This window comes from Triturus cristatus, chromosome 3_1 (assembly GCF_964204655.1).
Source record: "Triturus cristatus chromosome 3_1, aTriCri1.1, whole genome shotgun sequence".
Classification (NCBI taxonomy): Eukaryota; Metazoa; Chordata; class Amphibia; order Caudata; family Salamandridae; genus Triturus; species Triturus cristatus.
Window position 1 is genome coordinate 828,016,884 of NC_140583.1, and position 17,027 is coordinate 828,033,910.

General features: G+C 37.2%; 1 protein-coding gene across 1 annotated transcript in view; it reads left to right on the forward strand.

Moving 5' to 3' along the window:
• TTN (titin) overlaps positions 1 to 17,027 on the forward strand; it is a 379,656-nt gene that overhangs the window by 227,950 nt on the left and 134,679 nt on the right. Inside the window, exons 173-186 of the mRNA XM_085645211.1 lie at positions 2,428 to 2,511; positions 3,546 to 3,629; positions 4,117 to 4,194; positions 4,503 to 4,604; positions 5,009 to 5,068; positions 5,339 to 5,419; positions 6,061 to 7,353; positions 10,275 to 10,328; positions 10,974 to 11,366; positions 12,028 to 12,303; positions 13,595 to 13,870; positions 13,981 to 14,120; positions 15,996 to 16,122; positions 16,216 to 16,479. Coding sequence (XP_085501337.1) covers positions 2,428 to 2,511; positions 3,546 to 3,629; positions 4,117 to 4,194; positions 4,503 to 4,604; positions 5,009 to 5,068; positions 5,339 to 5,419; positions 6,061 to 7,353; positions 10,275 to 10,328; positions 10,974 to 11,366; positions 12,028 to 12,303; positions 13,595 to 13,870; positions 13,981 to 14,120; positions 15,996 to 16,122; positions 16,216 to 16,479 — 3,312 coding nt within the window. The remainder of the gene's footprint in view (positions 1 to 2,427; positions 2,512 to 3,545; positions 3,630 to 4,116; positions 4,195 to 4,502; positions 4,605 to 5,008; positions 5,069 to 5,338; positions 5,420 to 6,060; positions 7,354 to 10,274; positions 10,329 to 10,973; positions 11,367 to 12,027; positions 12,304 to 13,594; positions 13,871 to 13,980; positions 14,121 to 15,995; positions 16,123 to 16,215; positions 16,480 to 17,027) is intronic.

Here is a 17,027-nt window from a genome sequence, read left to right on the forward strand (position 1 = left end):
GCACCAAAAATGACCCAACTGGTTGAGAATATGTTGACTGTGAGAGCATTTGCTGATATTTGTCATTTTTAAACCAGGGTGGGTAATGATAAAGGAGTGGTAATGTGTACTTGTAATACAAGGCAACAAGTAAGCTTTAAGCAATGGGTCATGAAAAGACACGAGAAAATAAGGATAATCAACATACTAGTATTAGTATCTGTTTGTAGATTAGAGCAAACCTCCACCCTTCCAACTTTAAAAGATTAAGTTGCTCATTGCATCTTAAAACAAGAGTCAGTCGAATGGGAAGCAGAAGGTATGAGATTATACAGCCAATGAGCAAAACTAGGGGAAAGGGCAATAAGTCATCATGACATTCCAAAATTGTCATGGATTGGTGGCAACAGTGTGACAGCACTAATAATGGATGCAGATGGTGTTTCTCAAGGGGCACATTTTAGGAGTATTTTGAAAATAATGTATTTTCTGCAGCTCCCAATGATGTTGGAAAAACAAGCCTTTTTGTATAGTTTATTTGGAAACATTTAAACACCTTTTGAATTTGGTAGCAGCAACATGACTGTTTACAATTCTTTAGAGTGCACCAGTTTGGTCAGCTAAACAAAGATGATGAGGCTATAAGTATGTGCCATGGAATTCAAACAAACGTTGCCGATATCCCATCTACCATATTGCTTGTACCAAAGGCTCAAATACACTTGTAATAAGGTGGATGGGATACCTGTCACATTTGTGACAGAGTATTCTGTCAGTGCAACTCTAAGGAAAGACCATGATTCTTAAAGCGTTTCTTCCAGCACAAATATAATTTTTTTTTAATGGTGCTGGCAGATTTCATGATGATCCATTATTTAATTTGTATTATCCCATGATCATGTTAGAAACTATTAATGATTAATGATTGCTATCAATAAGTTACTTCTTAGCATAAATTACACAAGTTTTACTGTGATTGTTCACAATGTCTGTGTTTCATATTATATTTTTGTCCATTTTTACTTAAATGTTATGTGTCATCATGACTACTTATTTGTTCTGTTCTGTACACCCGAATACTGGCTTGTTTGAGAAGATAAAGTGTACATTTCGGCTTGTATTTTGAAGAGTTATTGATTTGTCTAACAGCTTACCCCTTTCTAGTATACACTATAATACACTCATGTTCCCTATATCTGCTAATATGTGTCATTTCCATGTTATTTTTTACAGGATTTATTTTTGTTTACATTTTGTGAATCTTTCTTTAAAAATAGGGAGATGTGATGCTTTTTATTAAAAGAATTTGAATCTGAAATAGTTAATTAATCCCTCCACCTGACTTAATTCAGTCAGATGCATAAAATTGACAATTCTAAAGCCTTTACATCTTATAAAAATCATACGATGCCACAATATTGTAAATCATGGGGTCCTCTTGTTGCATATTGAGTGCTTTTCTGCTATCATGGCTTGTATCGTGCAGCACTTTGACCTGGTGCTATCAGGCAGCTATTATGCAGTTTGCAGTTCCTTACAAAAAGCCATAAATAAATGTTATAGCAACTTTTGGCAATACGATAGGACAGCATCTGGTACTTTTTCATGTGGGTCCTCCAGGTCTCCATCAAGTGGACACCATTAAATGCCTGCAACTTGCATCTGTGCATACTATTCCATAAGAATGCATGTTTTTTCCCTCATTTCCACAATGTTTTATTTGTAAATTGGAGACCAGTGTGTTTTATGTTGTCATTGATTTAAAATAGCTCATAGTAAAATGCTCATACGTCTTTTAGACTCACTTGTATTTATCTCTCTGTTTAAAGCGTATTCTTGTTTATGTTGAATATTTGCATCAAATATTACCAGCGTGATTTTTAAGTAACTCTTTTATGTACACATGTATGTTATCATGCTAGCTATTTAATAATATTCTTAAAAAAGAACACAATCCAAGCTTGATGTGTGAAAGCTACCTATAAATGGACAAGATCTCTTTAGTAAGTGCTGGCAATTGATATCCCTTCACCATCTCCAAGAGCTGCCTTGAAAATCGGCTACAGTATAATTTGCTAGAGTTCTGAGAGTCCATGCTGAGAAGAGTTCTCCCACTAACTTGTATGCGAGTGGATGGTGCTACTTATGTGCATTGGGTTGTTTGCTGACAGAATGAAAACAGGGTCACAACAGATAACAGATTCTCTTCCTTCTTCCTTCAATGCTCCATTGTAAAAGCTATGGAAGGAATGTTCGCTATGTACATTTATTTTGTTTAGTTAGGAAACCTGATAGTCAAATTGCATAGTATTTGTGTAATATCACTTTGCACTCACCTCTTAAACCCTTCTTAGGAAAGTCGATCAGTTACTCCTGCTTTCAAAGTCATCTACAATATTAGTATTCAGGCTATTATATTTAATTAAAAGTCCATTGTCTTCTTTAAAGCTCCTGAGCCTAAAAAGAAGGTTACACCTGAAAAACCTGCCCTTGTTTCTGTTCCAACAAAAGTGGAAGTCACACCAGCCATAGGTACAGTAAACTTAGAAGCTACATTTAAGTACACGAGGTCTGGCATGTCTGTAGTGGAACTCTTCTTACATAGTTATATCAATAGACTTTATGCAATATTTGTGCAAGCATAAATATTTGTGTGTTTTATGTTTGTATAGATGTATTTAAGACTAGACATTTGTTGGTATATAGGTATGACTACAGATTTTCCATTTTTTGGCCACATTTAAATATATATTCCATGTTAGACTGTTGTTTTTGGAATTCTGGGACATTGCTGGTAGTTGCAAAACTGCTTAATACAAACTTGGAAGACATTTTGTGCATGTTATCTTGAATTAGATAGTCTAATACTTATCCCACTTCTATGCTGTTTAATTTTGCAGCTGGATAAATAAAATGTGAGTAAATTTCATGCACAAAATGCTGCTTCATTTGCAATGTAGACTAGCGATGGAAAAACATAATGTAAGAGTATTTTAATAAGCTGTGTGTTTACGTTCCACCAATTTAGATATACTGGGATAAATTAACAGAACTTTTTGCACAACTAAATGCAACTTGTGTTTGAAAAAGGTGATATCTACAGATGCAGGAGGCAGATTCTAATTCACTGAAACAGAATCTGCTGACACAAAAGGCTGCAGAAGTTGTGAAAACTGGATATGAAAAACATCTCCTTAGTCTCTGGGAGGGTATGGGAAATTCTCTTATAGTAAAAGGTGCACTTAAAGCCTAACTAAACACTAAATGATTTCCCACAGGCTATACAATTAGAGATTTATGATTGGGAGCACAGTCAGATATGTATAATTCTCTTAGATTGAGGTGTGTAGACATACGGATTTTCTGATTCCCATCAAAATATAACTTAATGAAAATGAAGACATAACACTAAGATTTCTAATGACATCTCTGTAATCAACTCTTCTGTGATGTTGTTATAATATTTTGTTCAAGAATGTTCAGTTACTTGTCTGGATGCATGTTGACTCATTTGTTGTTTAGCCATGCAACTGTTTGGTCTAAAATGAAAATAATATCCTTTTAAGTGCCCGATGCTGAAAAGAAGGTCCCCCGCAGAACGATTCCTGAGGTTTCTCCTCCAACAAAAGAAGAAATTGTTCTTAAAAAAGGTAGAACAAATTGACATTTGATTACACTTATTTTAGCCTTTACAGGGAAACACTAATTAAATATGCCCTTGCAACAGTGACCAAAAGATTGGCACAATATGTGAAAAACGAAATTAAACCCTGATAATTTTTTCTGATTACCTGGTGAGCCATGAGAACCAAATCACTGCATCTCCTGGCCGCTAGATTCCCTTCTGACAACAGACTCTGGGGGTGATTTAGAATTTGGTAGAGAACTTCTGTAATCAAAGACTAAGCCTTCTGAAATGGGTAGAGTGAAAGCCTAATGGATAAGTCACCTATTCCAAAGCTGTAATCTGCTAGTCAATAAAGTAGCAATGTCTCAAGCACAGTTTGCTAACTGGTGTGCTGTGCACTACAGTATGTTGCGTGTTTTGTGATGTTGCTTTTACCATTATGCTGTCATACATTTTGTAAGCGTTTTGTGTTGTCTTATTTCCAATGTGTTCTTATTTTTATTTGAAAGTTCCAAGAGCTGCAAAGCAGCCTGAAGTTGAAGAACCTCCAGTAGAAAGGGTGCTTGAGAAAATTAAAAGAGATGAAGGTACCAGTTCTAATATAAACAGCAACCTCCAGCTGATATTTATTATAACATATTAACCAAAATTAAGAATTTCGCTTAATGCTCAGAATCATAAGAAAAGGTTAAATATGGAGAAATGTAGGTTGAGCTTTGTATTTTCTTGTTTTATACGTAGAAATCAGAATGACATACACTGCTCACAAATGACATTAAACAATTGCAACGCTTGTTTCTGTTAAAATTACACTTTATATAAGTTAATTCATCAAGAGAAATAAATTTATGTGTAGACATCTACACAGTAAAATTAAAAGATATATATTTTAAAGCACCAGATATTCCCAAGAAGAGAGACCGTGGAACAGAAATATCACCTAAACCAACAGTTGTGAAAAAGGAGGAGATCAAACCAGCAGTAGAACCTGTGAAAGGTATATGTGAGTCCCCAGTGCAAGCAACCTAATCTTTCCAAATCCAGTTTGGCTTAGCAAATTAGAAAGCAGACCTATTTACCCACTAACATCTTTCTGTCATAAAAATCTTCTTTTTCATTTTCATAAGCAACTCTTTCTTTATCATCATAATGTCACTATGAAGTCATAAATCATCTTGGCATCTTAATGTGGCTGTATACCATCTTAACATAACCACCTCTTGCTAACTTATCAATGCTTTTTGCTTTATTCAGAAGCACACAACAGAGGCCTTTTAAAAAAAAACATTTACTTTTTCCAGGTTTTCTTCATCTTGCTGTAATGCCCTGTTGGTGACTGTTGTTATGTTATAAGTTGAAGGAATATGTTTCCTAACATTTCTATCAATCTTGTATTTAAAGTTCCTGCAGCTAAGCCAGAAACAGTGTCTCCACCTGCAGTTGAAGCAAAACCTGCAAAAGGTAGGATGTTTTTAATTACTTTTTTAATAATTGCAGATTTGTGTGTTTCATCTGATTTTACCTGGAAACGGTTACTCATTGTCAGAAGCTACCTAGCATGGTAAATCAAAATGAATGCCTACATCCAAGAATCAATAATACTGCACTTTTCTGTAGGTTTTTAGTGTTTTGAAAGATTTCCAGCATAAGTGTTCAAATAACTTTTTTAAGCATGTTAGTGGTCACTTAATTGCATGACAATTATTTAATTATATTTCAATGTTTCTATAGATGTTAAATCACCTAAAGCAGCTGAAGAACCGGCAGCTGTAACCGCCCCAGTGACAACTCCAGTCATTGGAAAGAAACAAGGTATGGCAATGGATTTGACTGTAAATGGTGAAATAACACACTACAATGCAATACATTCAGTATTGACATATTTTCTGTAGGAAAGTGCATTCATCAGTCAAGTCCATTTAGTTTGTGTCAGTGGTATTAGTGTTGACCTCTACTTGCATTCTTATTTGGTTGTTCCTTTGTATTCGAAAATCTTAAAACAGTACAGAAAAATCCGTTTTTTTTCATTTAGCTATTTTTTCTGGGTGTTCTTTGTGCAATACTTGTTTCATTATCGTGGTGATCCTCTTTATGTAAATTTGTTGTCATTTGGTTTGTACTATTCGTGAAATGCTTGTATCTATAGCTCAGTGTTCATGATGTAACATTGTTGTAACACGTGTTGTTGTAATGTCTGGTTATGTTCAATTAATGTTGTTCCAATTAGTTTAGTACTCTTTGTGCTATGTTGTTGCTTCATAGAGGTATTTATTGTAAAATAGTGCTGTCTCTAGTTTGGTGTTGTCAGTGAACTCCTTGTCAGAAGGGTAGCCTATTAATGTTCTTCTGTTAAGTCATAATATATTTTTATTGAGTGGTTTCTGTGTTTGGGCATACCAATGGTAATCTTAATCTCTTATTACTCTTACCAATCATATGTGAAATCTTTAAAGCTGCAGAAAAATCTGAAGCACCATCAATACAAAAGCAGAAAGGCAGACTTCCGCCATTGGGTGAAGGCAAGACAGAGATGCCTATGCTTAAGAAAGTAACAGCTACTCATGAAAAACATATAGAAGAGAAGGAAATTATCATTCGAGCATCTAAGAAAAGACTTAGTGAAAAAGAGGAACTCAAATTAAATGCTCTTTTGGATGTAACTGCAGACAAACCAAAGGAAAAATCAGCTGATCATAAAAAAGACGTTTCTGAAGTCATTGTGAAAGTACCAGAAAAACCTGCCATGTCTGAAGATCAGGATAGCAAAACTAAAGAACAACTAATAGAAAAGGCTGCGGGTTTTGCTGCCAAAAAAGATTTCCCAGTTCCTTCAGACAAAGAAAAGAGAGGCCCTGCTTTGCAGATTAAAGAGGCAGAAAAAAGCCCTGAGCAAGAAGAAAAGAAGATCCGCCTTGTGAGCAAAGATGAAACACAAAAATCAGTAGAGCCTTCAGAAATGAGTAAAACAATTCAGAAAGCAGTGAAAGAGCCAATAAAAGAGACAGTGGTTGCCATTAAGCAATTTGAAATTGCTACAGACTTAATACAGCCACCTGTGGAACTTAAAGAAGTTGCCCTTATTAAACCTTTAAAGCAAGATAAAACTCCTGCCAAAGCTCCTTCAGAACCGGTCCTTGTACCTGGGAAAGTAGAAAGACCTGCAGGAAAATTAATGAAAAAGGTTGCTGAGAAACCAAAGGAAAGTGAAAAAGATACACTGACAGTATTGAAAGAAGTGAGTCTTAAGAAGACCCCGGTAGATAGAGACAAGGCCATGCCCACAAGGAAAATGTCACCTAAAGTATCAAAGGATGAACAATTAGTAATTCCAGCTTTAAAGAAAGTTGTGAAACCTGATGTTGAAAAGCAGAAAACCCCTCTAATAGCTGAGGGAGAGAAGAGTCGTGGGCGTGTGGAAAGCGTACCGGAGGAAAAAATGCCAGGGCGAATTAGTAGAAGCAGTACACCAATCATAAAGCCCGCAACTGAAAGATCCCCTGAGAAGAAAGCCTCCCCTCAAAAGACTGCTGTGAGACTTCAGGTACCAAGCTCTCAGAAGATAACTAAAGTGCCCACGAGCCCAGAGGCAGAAGAGGAGCAAGAAGAGGAGGAAAGCTGGGAGCAGGAATTGGCAAGGTTGGCTGAACAAAGCAGAGATGCCTCAGAGGAGGAGGAAGAGGAAGAAGAGTATGAGGCACCACAAGAAGGCACAGTACAAACTCCAATAAAACCCAGCAGTAGACGAGGTGAGATGACTGGCCAGGAACCCGGTGCAGAGTGCACTCTCTTTCCACTATGATTTCCAAGATCATCTTCCATTTCACACTCATCTTCATTCTTGTGTTCAGCCTTGGTATGGCAGTACAAGCTATTATTTTTGGAGAAAGCTTGTTCCATCATCATCTCTGTGTTAATTCATCTGATGAATGTGGTATGAGCTGCAAACTAAATGCAACTCTGTCTCTTTGATTCCAAAGAAACATTAAGTGAATGGTATATGTGTGTGGTCAGTTGTCCGTCTGTAGCTTTCACTTTTCCATTTCTGGTCATTATCTTCTTTATTAAATTTTAGAATGTTAATTTCATTATTTCATTATTTCTTATCCACCAATCATCCACATTTGTCTATCAAGTCCATAGTGTAGTCATAAGACTGGGTTTTCTTCCACTAACATGAAGATGGGTTTTATATAACTTGTGTCATTGTGTTTTAAATATTGTTTTAATCATGCATGTTGTAATACTGTTTCCATTCCATAAAGTGTACTTAGTTTTAAGCATCTACAATATTGAATTTGTGCCTGCAATGTTTCTGACCTAGCACAGTATATATTACTTCTTAAAAGGTTAAATAGCAAAGGAACATTTTACGAATTACATTTTCAGTCCTACACTGTTTGGCAATAGCAAAATTTCATTAATAATTAGTGGTCAGTATATTAAAACAGTTATTAGTTTTATTGGCAACTAACACTCAAAGTTCATACCACAGAGGATCATATGTGTGTGTGGAAGAGTTTTTTTTTTAAAGGCCAGTGCTCATGAATAGACAAAGGCAGGACTTTATGGAACATTTATATCTCCAGAGTCATCCAGTCTCACAGTCTCCATATTTTGGGCTTGAATTAGAAGATTGGCAGATGGGTACTCTATTACAAATGTGATGGATATCTTATCCGCTTCCTTACAATTGGATTCAGTTATAATGGATTTGTAATAAGGCAGACAGGATATCTTTCACATTTGTAACTGAGTACCCATTTATCAAACTCTAAAGCAAACCCCTATTATTCAAAGGCAGCCCCTGAGTGTTCATAGTCTTACCACATATTTTCTTGTAGTATTGCTTTGAAAGTGAAACTTGGTTTCAGATCGCCATCATTTTGATAAGCCAGTTTTGTATTTCATGCGATATTGGGTCTTCTAGATCTTGACGCAGTTCATGGTGTGGTAAATAGTACTATGAACAAAGTTGAGAGTGTGAAGAACAGAAGAGCTTGTTCTTCTTCCCCATATCAATATATCAAACAAGTTAGAACAAGCTTGCTACCATCCCAATGTACTGTTCTACATGTCTTTTACTCATTTCTCAGACAAACCATTAGGCTTTTTTAAAAGATCCCTCCCCCACCAACCAAATGCATAGGTGTGCTACGATGCCTGATTACAGCAGAGCTGGTTTCTTTTTGTGACATGGTGAATTTGTGAGTGAATCTTAAAATTATCTCCAAGATATCCACCCTTAGGGGAAATATTTCAATTGTGGATTACTTGGGAAGAGATAAAAATAGTGATAGTGAATATGTAGTGAGAAATTAGTGATCTTTCTCATCCTAGTGTTGACATGTTTCAGCCAAATATGAGTGCTGTTGAGTTACAGTGGCTTTCTTTAGGAACGAAATGCTCGGGAAAACCCTAGTCAGTGATCGCACACCACACACACTAAGGCATGCCTATGTAGGGTGGGCCATTTGTAACACAATTTTCACCCAACCTCTTATTGAATTTGAGTTGCTTCCAATTAGGGCAACATGGATCTGGAGGGGGCGGTGCCGGTAGTCACATTTTCATCAAGGCGGACCTTCTTGCCGTAGTACCTACTACCGTCCTGCTGAGGATCGGTATGTCCCCCTCCGGATCCATGGAGCCCTAATCAGTAGCAACTAAAATAATTCAATAAGAAGTTGGGTGAAAATCACAAGTTATGAATGGTCCACCCTACATATGCACGCCTAACTGTATGTACATCCAATGACTAGGATTTTCCCTCGCATTTTGGTCCTGAATTAATCCACTGTGACTCAAACAACACTCATATTTGTCTGAAACATGTCAACCTAACACTAGGATGTGAGAGATCACTAATTTCTCACTACACATCCACTATCGCTGTTTTTAACCCTACCCAAGGAATCCACACTTAAAATATTTTCCCTGAGGGCAGATATCCTGGAGGTAGTTTTAAAATTCACTCACAAATATACCACCCCACAAAAAGAAACCAGCTCCGCTGCAATCAGGTGTTGGAGGACACCTAAGATGCATTCGGCATCTTAGGTGGGAACAGAATGATGAAGTATGCCACCAACTAGGTTGGTGGGTGGGGCTTCTTTTAAAAAACCTAATGGTTTGCCTGAGACATGAATGAAAGACGTATGACAGTACATTGGCCTGTTAAATAGTAGGGCAACCGTTTTCCATCTGTTTTGTTGTCTGATTCCATGGCAGCCCAGGTCATCCTTTGACCTTGCCACCCTATACAGTCACATCAATGTCATTAAACAACTGACTTTAGGTTACATTTGCCTAGAAAAGCAATCCTCAATGTGACCAGTATGCCTGGAATCCTAAAATGAATTTAAGAACTGCAACAACAGATAGCTTTTATTTACAACGAGAAGCCAATGCAGTGAAATTAATTAACATGCACTTGAAATGTCAGTGCAGACAAAAGTATATAATTCCACAATATTCATGATGCATACCTTCTGATACATGTTCTGCATTAAATTTAGTAAAAGACAAGGCTCTCACCTTTTAAGGAAATACCTGATCAATGCATTAGACCATACTTAGACAGAGAGTAGTTTTGAGGTGTTAACAAAATGGAGTGCCATTGACTGCAGTGTATTTTTTCTTTTCTTAACATTTGTACCTGTCACTTCAGATCCAAAAGCAGCACCGAAAGAGGAACCTGGCAAGGGCAAAAGTCCTATCAAAGGTGAGGAATAAATCAGAGCCTCCTCTGCATAGCCAAATTCAGACTTAACTAGAAAAAATGCAGTGTCTTACTCATCTGATTACAACAAATCTTCTTACCTTCATCTCAGTTGTTAAGGAGATGTTCTGTGCTTACTTGTTAAGTGTGAATTTCCTAGGCGTTCAGATTTAACCACTGTCCTTTAATTGTATTAAAAGCATAATGCTTGAAGTGACAATTAACATAATACTTGAAGTATCTAAAATAGTGCCTACAAAAATGCATAATTGCGTTCAGCAGGATCCAGTAGGCATATTTCCACTTGTGTGCCCAACTCAATTAATACAACAATAATAAAAATAATAAGGTGTTCTGTATATGAAATGTCGAATTCCCCTGTGCGGTAAATCCTGACATTGCTCGTCATTCAGGAAACATGTTTTCGCTTGTAATTCATCTGCACATTTTATGCAAACAATACTGCCCACCAGCTATTCATCAGCGCTTTGATACAAAATCTTGAAATTCACTGTATAAATATGCTAGCGTTTGCTTGCATGGATCAAAATGTAATAAATAGGCTTTTCCTTTTCTCACAAATAAAAGCTGTGGTTAGCATCTTAGCAGCACAATCATTGAGTATTTGCTTTCACATTTGATTTGTAGCCAAAAAGACACCATCACCTGGAGATGATAAGAGAAAGATGAGACCTGGCAGTGGCGGCGACAAGCCACCAGATGAGCCTGCCTTTTCTTACCAGCTGAAAGCCGTGCCACTGAAGTTTGTGAAGGAGCTGAAGGACATTGTCCTGGAAGAGGCCGAATCTATTGGGTCCTCTGCAATTTTTGAGTGCCTCATCTCACCTTCGACTGCAATCACCTCCTGGATGAAAGATGGAAGCAACTTAAGAGAAAGCCCCAAGCACAGGTTTATCTCTGATGGCAAAGATCGGAAGCTTCACATTATTGACGTGCAGCTTTCGGACACTGGAGAATACACATGTGTTGCACGCCTGGGGAATAAAGAGAAGACATCAACTGCTAAACTGATTGTTGAAGGTATTTCAGATAGGGCTCCACATCATGGGTTTTCAGCTGTGGCTCCAATGTTTTCTTCTTGGTGTCACACTGAAGCAAGCATGGAGGATTGGGGGGTGAGAGTGAGAGCATCAGAACCAGGGTCGCACTGGGACAGAAAATAGGCCCGAGCACCAAAATAAAAGTGGCCCTCATTGGCAAATCAGAGAGCTAAAAAAGTGAGCCACATTTTCTAATCGAACAGTTTTGAACATCCAAGAACATGCTGTATAGATATTTTTGCAAGGTATGGAAGACTGTATGGAGTTGAGCTTGATACCAGGCAATGTTTGTGGTAGTGCCAGGGAAATCAAAAGTAAAAATCGACTTAACAGGCACAAAAAAACTGCAAAGAAAAAGAGAAAAGCCACACACAGAGCTGTCAGAGTAGCTCTTTTAGGGTTGCAAAGCACAAAATGATTCTAAGGGGGTTGGGGACAAGAGCCAACACACTACACTGAGATCCCTGGCATGATATCAAGATCCTAAGTTAGGTCAACAAAAGTATGGGACTTTTAGCTCATGGTAAGTAACTAGGGCTATTTAGCAAGTAAATAAGGATACTCTTGGATTCTAATGTTAAACACACCACTCATACAACCTCTTCAATATTATTAAACCTACTTATATCTTTCCCCTCCAGAACTACCAGTGCGCTTTGTGAAACCACTTGAGCCGCAAGTCTCTGTCACCAAAGGGCAGCCCATGTACTTATCTTGTGAACTCAACAAGGAGCGAGATGTGGTGTGGAGGAAAGATGGCAAGATTGTCTTGGCAAAACCTGGCAAATGTGCAGTTAATATCATTGGCTTGCAGCATGCTGTCACGATCATGGATGCAGATGAGTCTGACTCTGGCATATATACATGCACTGTAGCAAACACAGAGATCCAATGTGAATCCAATGTAAAAGTAGTCGGTAAGTTTCTGTTACTTTTCTGTGTCTTGACGTTTTATATACTCACCACAATGTATTGCCTGAATCCATCACAATATAGGTTTATTTATAAATTACTTTCAGATGTATTAAGTTACTTTTCTATGCATGTAGATGTAATTCTTGTGGCCTCAACATAGCTACATATTTCAATATATCATTGTTTCTATATGTTTTCAAGAGACATTACGAAGTTAATGTAGATGTTCCTTGCCTACAAGAATTTGTCAAAAATAAAATGAGTGATGTAGTGGTTATTTTCACATCAAAATTAAGATATTAGTAATGCTACACAGTTTCAATGTAAATATGAGGTTTACTAATTTGCAGCCAACTATTTTTGTGGGTCATCTGTAATTAGACATTACATCCAGTAAATCGTTAAAACATTATCTAAATATTAATACCTTCTCTTTGTTGAATTGTAATAACATTGAACAAGACCATGGTGTTATGTGTCCCTATGCAAGATGGCAGTAATTACCAATGCTCACACAAAATTAATCAGAAATCAGCACAACTCACTGAAATGGTGTTAATATGAGGCTTCCAGGGCTTAATTTATGGCAGTTTTTGGGGGTGGTGGGCTTCAATGCTTGTTTTTGGGCACCACAATCAATATTTCAGCTGCAGACAAAGGCAGAAAAGGAAGAAACGAGGAGGAAGATAAAGATAGGAAAACAGTGCCAAAGGGAAAAATCTGAGAAGAAAAAGAACCAGCAAGGGTTAGATAAACAGAGAGCGAAGGATGGTGGAAGAAAGAGGCATGTGGTGGAAGCAAAACAAGGCATTTATGGATTTCGACAACTGGCAGCACCAGTGGTGTGCTCTTAATAAAATCTATGGGCCCCTGCACTTTCATTTTTTTTAAAAATCTAATTAAGCAATAGAGGCAGGATGTAATTTCAAAGGCAAGCCATGTTCCATAAGAACAAAGACATAGTAGCTGGTTCAAGCTCTAAAACTATAACAAAAATGGTATTAATGAATATTAGAATTTTTAAATGGGTCAATATGTGCAGAAACCTGAGACAGACAGGGCAAGCGACAAAGAAATTAGGAAGCAGAAAGGGTGGTGTGTCTGCAAAACTAGTGACAGAGTGAGAAACCAGAGGTTGTTTGGGAAGTCAAAGAGAATGCCGTGACAGGATGCTAAGTTGAATTTTCGATGTGCTGGAACACACGATTTTGAAGGCAAAGAGGATGCAGAGTAAAGAGTATGGCACTTAAACAAGTGAATATTTTAATTGCTTTACTTTCTTTTGCTCTGCAGAAGTTATTAGAGACTGGTTGGTGAAGCCTCTAAGGGATCAACATGTTAAACCCAAGTCTGCAGCTACTTTCTCCTGTGATTTGGTGAAGGATACTCCAAATGTCAAGTGGTTCAAGGGCGATGAGGAAATCCCAATGGAGTCAACTGACAAAACTGAGCTCCAGAGGGACGGCAATAAACTATTCCTCATCATCAAGAACTGTGGCCCAGAAGATGTTGGAGAATATTCTGTGGAAGTTGAAGGGAAGAGAGTGACAGCAAAGCTTACTCTTGGAGGTATTTATGCACCTATTCAGACGTCTTCTGCACAAATTTTTCCCAGATAATTTCAGTAATCAGTTGAAATCTGGTGCCATATTAAACATCTATGTTTTCTAATATTTCAGAGAGGGAGGTTGAACTTCTTAAACCACTACAGGATGTTGTAGTCTATGAGAAAGAAACTGCGTCGTTTGATACTGAAATATCTGAAGAGGACATCCCTGGAGAATGGAAGCTAAAGGGAGAGACTTTGAGACCATCACCTGTAAGTATTGCTCTTTTACTTAGCAGGTCCAGAATAAAATATCATTTTAAAAAATGTCACAAGCTACTGAACATCTGTGTGCCTTAACATAAGGCATCCCCCCACACAGATTTTTTCTGCTTCTTTAGAACCAAAGTTTAACAATTATCATACAGGTGGAAAGTTCTATTGCCATTGAAGGCTGCCAAGAGAAATGAAGCTGGAACAATTTAAGTCTAGCTGGTTGTCCACTTTTCAATCTGTCTTTTTGACTATCTGTTGAGTAGGTCAAGGAAACCTCAATGAAATGCACACGTTAAATTTAAAGTTAGAATTTTAAAGAAATTATCATTGAAACTGAAATGTACATGTGCATGATAAACACAGCTTTTGCATTGCTTTTAATTTTGACATACCACATGGCCAGTGTGGTGTAAAACCAAAGACTGTGTTTTGAATTTAGTTAGCTGTGCCCACTAGCAAATCAGTAAATGACTCTTTTTCCCGATGAGAGTCCAGCGTATACTTGAGCAATCCCAGGGGCAGTAAGTAGTGTAACCCATAGATGGCCTCTGCCGTGATACACTGTGAATTAATTTGTAATACAAGGATTCAAATCAGTGTCCCTGAAAACAAGGTGGGTGCTTAATTATTGGGCCTCAGATTCTCCCTGGTTAGTGGGTTGAAAAGATTCATTTTTCAAAGTTTTTGATATTTCTGTCTGCTTCTCTATATTTGATCAATTCTAATACGTAACTCAATGTAGAAACGAAAATCAAATTTCATTTGAGCTTTGAAAAGTGTTGTTTTTATTTGTTATAGCGAGTACTAATATGAACACACTGTATTGAATTACTTATGTTTGCAAGACAGATTGTTTTTAAACTGTTCTTTTATGTTAGAAGTGGTTAAACATTAAAGCTGAAAATTAGATATATTTGAAGCCATTAAAAAAGGTACAGTGTTCTCTATCTTATCCACCATTCCTGCTGCAACCATGAAAATATGATTCCTTGGCATCTCTGCTCAATCGTTTTTGGGGGAGTAGAGGGCATAACTTTTATTTTAAAAAGGTCAATTTTATTCGATTTCATATCAATTGTACAACATACGAGTCAAGTATGCTTTGTGATGAACACTGAAAGAGTGTCAGGTTTTCCAAAACCAATGAAACATATTGTATTGCTTTTCCTGATTTACCGTTCAACAGGTTCATAATAGCCTAGTTTTCCATACAGTATTATTCTGGGATGAGACAGTATTTACTGGTGCCTCTGCCTTTTAAATACTTCATACGACAATTATACATGTATTTAAGTCTTAATTTCCGTAGCACATAACTTACATCTTGTTTTCTGTGTGAACAACTGACACACGTATCCAAAAATTGCAAGCGCCCCAATCGTAGCAATATGAAATCGGCCTTAGATCATGGAGCTACCAACAGGAAAGCATTGGAATTTATGAGGGAATCCCCTGGTTTAAGATTGACATGCCTTATATAAAATAGTCTTCGAATTCTGGTTTTCTCTTGATTTGCATAGTCTTGCAAAAGTTTTCCTTGGCATTAGAGTTTGAAAATTACGTCCCTTCTCTTGAAAATCCTTTTTAAATCAATTCCACTCTGTTGAGTTATATCATGTGATGTTCATGGCAGTCCTGTAGCAGATAAGCATTTACATTTCTGAAGATCACAAACAGGCTAAAAAAGTAGAAATACAGACTCAGATCCAATTCAGAGATATAAATGTAATAATATTTCCTTTTCTCAAATCACTGCGTCTTTCAATCATATAGGTCCACGTTCATAGTTATATTCATTTCTGCAATTGTATTTGTTCCCTGTGGTCTTTCATTTATCAGTAGAACATCATGCAATGTAACTCTCTTTTTCAGACATGTGAAATTAAAGCAGAAGGAGGAAAGCGTTATTTAACATTACACAAAGTCAAATTAGACCAAGCGGGTGAAGTTCTTTACCAAGCACTCAACGCACTTACCGCTGCAATCCTTACTGTCAAAGGTAAGTCAGATTACTCACCTGTTCGGATGATGCATGGTTTACAATTTTACCACATACACCTTACTAATACACCCATTTGTCCATTATTTCCAGAAATTGAACTTGAATTTGCTGTTCCTCTGAAAGATGTAACTGTTCCTGAAAAGCGCCAGGCCAGGTTTGAGTGTGTCCTCACTCGGGAGGCCAATGTTATCTGGTCTAAAGGTCCAGATATCATCAAAGCTGGGGATAAGTTTGATATCATTGCTGATGGAAAGAAGCACATTCTTGTAATTAATGATTCTGCCTTTGATGATGAAGGAGATTACACTGCAGAAGTTGAAGGCAAAAAGACAACAGCAAAGCTTACTGTTGAAGGCAAGTAACGACATGTGATGTGTGAAATGACACAGTAGGAGAGTGCAGGTTAGACTAAAAGGATAGTAGTTTACAATTTCTTTCATCAGCATGTAACTTATTACACCAACCACACACTACCTTCCCTATTGCATGTAATGGATTCACACTGGAGAAGAAGACACCCTGTGGAGATAGGTCAATTTTCTTAGCCACACAATACTATTTGCTGATTCGCTTTTTGGAAAACCAGTAAGGAATCTGAAAACTTTTGAATCAATGGTCACCTCTGAAAAGCGCTGCTATTTCACATGCTCTTTCTGTTCAGTGTGTATTAAACTATAAATTCCAACCCCAAAATGCAGGGTCTTTACTCTTCTTCCTATAGCAGAAGATGGCGCTGTTGGAATCGTGTCTCACTGCCATATACACTACCCCTGCAATTTAATGTGAATGAGCAAACCCTGTTTTAAATGTCATGCGCAAGGTACATGGCATCATTGTCGACTCAGACCACAAATTAACTATCAGTGGGTTATGTATTGATGTTTTCAAAAGTGCAAAGAAAA